The 2120-nt window shown below is 52.4% G+C and overlaps 1 protein-coding gene across 1 annotated transcript in view; it reads right to left on the reverse strand.

Annotated features, from left to right (window-relative positions):
• The window catches only part of Atp2b4 (ATPase plasma membrane Ca2+ transporting 4), a 97164-nt gene that overhangs the window by 23943 nt on the left and 71101 nt on the right, over positions 1 to 2120 (reverse strand). The window contains 2 exon segments of the mRNA XM_029538723.1: positions 928 to 1169; positions 2012 to 2120. The exon segment at positions 2012 to 2120 is cut by the window's right edge and continues 33 nt beyond it. Coding sequence (XP_029394583.1) covers positions 928 to 1169; positions 2012 to 2120 — 351 coding nt within the window.

Below are 2120 nucleotides of genomic sequence, written 5' to 3' on the forward strand. Positions count from 1 at the left end.
GTGCTCCACTATTTCCCTGTTCACTCTCCGGGGACATTTCTCAGGTTTGATGTCCAATTCATAGTGATAGATGTCAATTTTGGGGATGTCCATTTCAAAGAAATTGGCCTGTAGTTTGATTGTTCTCCCGGTGGTGCCGAAGTCCGGCCGAGGTGGAGGTTTGAAGGCATATCCTGGGATGGGTGATGTTGTCGGGGCAGGAGAAGCAAGAACGGGGCCGGCTCCCGAGTACATGGTGGCGTTGCCGAGGGCCGTTGCCGAGGGCGCGCTCCACGGGCCCCGACGCCGCGAGCCGCGAGGAGCCGCGGGCCGCCCGGGCGCGGCCGCCTCGCAGAACAGGTTTACCCAACGCGGCCGGGGCCGCGGGCGGAGGCGGCGGGAGCGGAGGGGGAGGGGAGCGGGAGGAGGGAGGGGAGGAGGAGCGCTTAGCTACTTTTAAAGGTCTACAACCTGTACTCAGACTTAAACATGAGAAGGAGTCTGAGGAAAGGGAGAGGGAGCAGAGGAGCAGCACTGTTGGCTCTTGTTACATGTGAGGTATCAGATGCTCACCAACTCCTTTGAGCACGGTGACATGGGGCATATCCTGACTACCTCCATGAACTCACTAGGAAGTGGGAGAGTCAGGCTGGTCCAGGCTGAATCCTGACTGTGGCTGCTCTTTCTATGAGAACATTGTGTAATGTCACTGTGTTTATTTCCCATCTGTAAAACGGGTTAAAATGGTACCCACCTTGTGGAGGTGTGAGGGTTTATTAAAGGAGTCAGCAAAGTTCCTAAAAGCAATGATCGTCCTGAGTAAAAGCTCAGATGTCACTATCTGGCTGCAGGGTCATTCATCCTTCAGCCTGCTTTGGCATGGTCCCTCAGACATTCTTGGGAGGGGGTGGGGATCTCAAAGGGTAAAATGAGAGGAAAGGGGCTCACCTGCGCAGCATTATCTCCGAGGCGCCCTTGCTGAACATGCGGAAGCCCCCTTCTGGCTTCCTGATGACAGTGCTCATGGACTTACGCACNGAGTTGAAGGTGTACACCTTGAAGAGCTTCTCCTCAGGCACCTCATTGCGAACTGCTTGGTAGTCCTGCTTCAGGTCTATGACAAAGCCCAGCAGCCCACACTCTGTCTTGTTGCCTACTTGCCGGGGTAGGCCTCCCTCCTTTTCTGGAGGCTAAGAGAGAAAAGAAAATGGAAACAAAAATAGACATAGAATTAATGGGTGAGAGCTCTGGACCAGAGAGAAGACCTGGGCAGGTCAACTTGGTAGGCGTCCCAGTGCCCACAAGGGAGGCACCATTTGCTGTTCTTTCAAAGGTGACATTGTCTCACAGGCAAACAGGTCTTGGGGACCTTACAGCTACTCTATGGAAAAGAGGTGTCTCATGTCCTGGAAGTCATATTCTAAAGCACTTCCCGGTTCTGGGAAATGAATAATTTAATCTGGGTAAGTACAGCTCTGCTGTAGACACTGCCATCTGTTTACCCTGAACATGTTCAGTCAGGAGCAGGAAACAGAATGCAGGATGGCAGCTCAGACGGGATGAATGATAGAGGGTATGGTGGGTTGAGCCTGCATGGCCCCCACACGCTAGTATATTTGAATACTAAGTCCCCAGTTGGCAGAACTGTTTGGGAAGGACTAGGAGGTAAGGCCTTGTTGGAGGAGGTTTGTCAATGGGTTTTGGGGAGTCTTTGAGGTCTCAAACATATTCATGTCCTCCCCAGTGTGCTCTCTGCCTCTTCCTTGTGGATGGAGCTGTGAGCCCTTAGCAACTGCTCCAGCGCTATGCTTGGCTGCCTGCTGCCGCCTTTCCCATCATGATAGTCATTGAGCTGTAGCCCTCGGAAACTGTAAGCCCTCCATAAACACCTTCTTTTATAAGTTGCTTTGGTCATGGTGTACAAGCACAGCCATAGAAAAGCCACTGGAAGAGAAGATTTATGTCTGGCAAAGTGAGTATTGCTTCTTTGTCACCCGTGCTGGTCGCCCAGGCAATGGATGGCAAAGCTTACCTGAATCTTAGACGTGTAAGCACAGTTGATAGAGATGCCATTGACTATGAGCTCCAGAACATTGGCTGGGAAGACATCAGGCTTTGGGATCTGGCGGTAGTGAGTGCCC

This window comes from Mus pahari, chromosome 5 (genome assembly GCF_900095145.1).
Source record: "Mus pahari chromosome 5, PAHARI_EIJ_v1.1, whole genome shotgun sequence".
Lineage (NCBI taxonomy): Eukaryota > Metazoa > Chordata > Mammalia > Rodentia > Muridae > Mus > Mus pahari.